General features: G+C 42.7%; 1 protein-coding gene across 1 annotated transcript; it reads left to right on the top strand.

The window, feature by feature from the left end:
• The first annotated feature begins 14 nt into the window (after window positions 1-14).
• LOC107729906 (uncharacterized) lies at window positions 15-1,754 on the top strand. The gene is made up of 2 exons (XM_016540642.1): window positions 15-1,545; window positions 1,631-1,754. Exon 1 carries the CDS (start codon window positions 194-196, stop codon window positions 1,373-1,375), a length of 1,182 nt encoding a protein of 393 aa, XP_016396128.1. The 5' UTR covers window positions 15-193; the 3' UTR covers window positions 1,376-1,545; window positions 1,631-1,754.
• The last annotated feature ends 329 nt before the right edge of the window (window positions 1,755-2,083 follow it).

Raw genomic sequence — 2,083 nt, forward strand, 5'->3', positions numbered from 1 at the left:
CGCAAAGGCACTCTGGGAAAATTTCATTGTTCATTATGGGTTCCCAAGTCGCCTCCTCAGTGATCAAGGAAGGGATTTTGAATCCCATACCATCCGCGAGTTATGTGCCCTCATCGGAGCTGACAAAGTGAGAACAACACCTTATCACCCACGTGGCAACCCGGTCGAGAGATTTAATAGAACACTCCTCAGTATGCTTGGAACCCTTGAAGAAAAAGATAAACATCATTGGAGAGACTTCGTGAAACCCCTTGTACATGCGTATAATTGTACGCGGAACGACACCACCGGCTATTCGCCCTACGAGTTGATGTTTGGGCGCCAGGCTAAACTACCAATTGATCTTGTTTTTGGCATCCATCCTCCAGGTGAAAGACCCAGAACTCACTCCGAGTATGTGACGAAACTACGAGAACATCTTCAGGAGAGCTATGAACTGGCTGCTGAAAATTCCCGCAAAATGAGTGAAAAGAACAAGGCAAAGTTTGATCTAAAAGTTAGAGTGGCTGAACTGATGCCCGGTGACAGGGTCTTGGTGAGAAATTTGAGTGTGAGGGGTAAGCACAAACTTGCCGACAGATGGGAAAAGATGGTCCACACTGTGGTCAAGAGAATTTCAAATGGTCCTGTTTATGTGGTAAAGCCGGAAAAGAGTAATGGTCCCCATCGTACCCTTCACAGGGATCTCTTACTGCCCTGTGGGTTCTTGCCTGCGAGCCCAGTAAAACAGATGCCTGGGACAAATTTAACTGCGAACAGAAAACGTAAGATAAGGACAAGGGCTAATACTGAAGTGCGAGAGGGTGATGAATGTGAAGAACAGTCTAGTGATGAAGAGGGAGGTTACTTTCAAATACCTATTCCTGAAATAGTTACAAGGAGTCCCTTCGTTAAACAAGTGGATGATGGGTTGCTCACCTCTCATAATGTTCCTGCAAAATCATCAGACCAGTTGAACCCTCATGCAGTCGAGTTTGCTCCATGTACTTCAACTATACCTAGATCAGAGCCTGTTCAGCCTGTGATTGAACTCACAAGAGAAGCATCTGAGATTGTTACTGGCGGTGCACCAGTCTTTCCTGCCACAGAATCTGTTGGGATTGAAAATGCCCCTGATTATATAGCCATTGAAATTCCAGAAGAGATTGTACCAGCTGCAGGGTCAGAATTCCAAGAATTGTCCCACAGTTCAGTTGACACTGAATCCGTACCCCTCAGACGTTCAGGTCGAGAAAGACGGCCACCAAAGACATTAGAATATGAGGAATTAGGGAAGCCCATATTACTTGCTCTTACATCATTTTTTGATTCCCTGGGAAACATTCTCGCTGCCAGTCTTGTTGCTAACACGCATGCAGGGACTCATGCGGTTTAGAGGGGGAGAGTGTAACCCTTGATATTTCTATCCTGTTTTACTTCTTAGTCTCACTTCTTTAAAACTTAGTACTGCCCCTTTAAGAGGTTGGGTAGTTTATGCGGGGAGAGAGTGCACAGCAATAGCGCGCAGAGTGAATGTGCATGAAGCACGGACAAAACGCATAGCGTGTGAGTAATTTCGACTATGCTGATTAAAATAAGCATTTATATTGCAAATTGTCTTTGAATAGCTGGTTTATTGTTTATATGTCAGCTGGGAGGTTGAATTTGAAACACTGTGGAAGAGAAGTCGAAGACTTATTGCTTTCCGTGACTTTTCTGAGACATTCTGGTGAGTGTATTCTGCTTGTAACGAAATATTTTGTTGTCCTATTGTGTTATTATTTGAGCAAAACCAGTCAGAATGTATTCATGTCAAAGAAAATGTGGTTAAATTGTTCATGTGGGTGTTGAAGATGAGAGCAGCTAAGTATAGCACCACGATACTAGTTTTGCTAGTCAAGGAGAGCACGAGGTGTGCAATGCTCATGCTTATTGTGTTTTTCACGTCGAGTGAAATTGCTAATGTATAAAATGTAACTCTGTTAAATTGATTTATGTAAAAGTGTATTGCTAGCTCTCAAATTGGAAAAAAGTGTTCAAAGCAGGTTTGCTTCATAAACTTTATTTTATAGGAGGAGGAAAAGGAAAATATGAGTTAAAAAAT

Source organism: Sinocyclocheilus rhinocerous, unplaced genomic scaffold (genome assembly GCF_001515625.1).
Source record: "Sinocyclocheilus rhinocerous isolate Xijiao unplaced genomic scaffold, SAMN03320098_v1.1 scaffold518, whole genome shotgun sequence".
NCBI lineage: Eukaryota > Metazoa > Chordata > Actinopteri > Cypriniformes > Cyprinidae > Sinocyclocheilus > Sinocyclocheilus rhinocerous.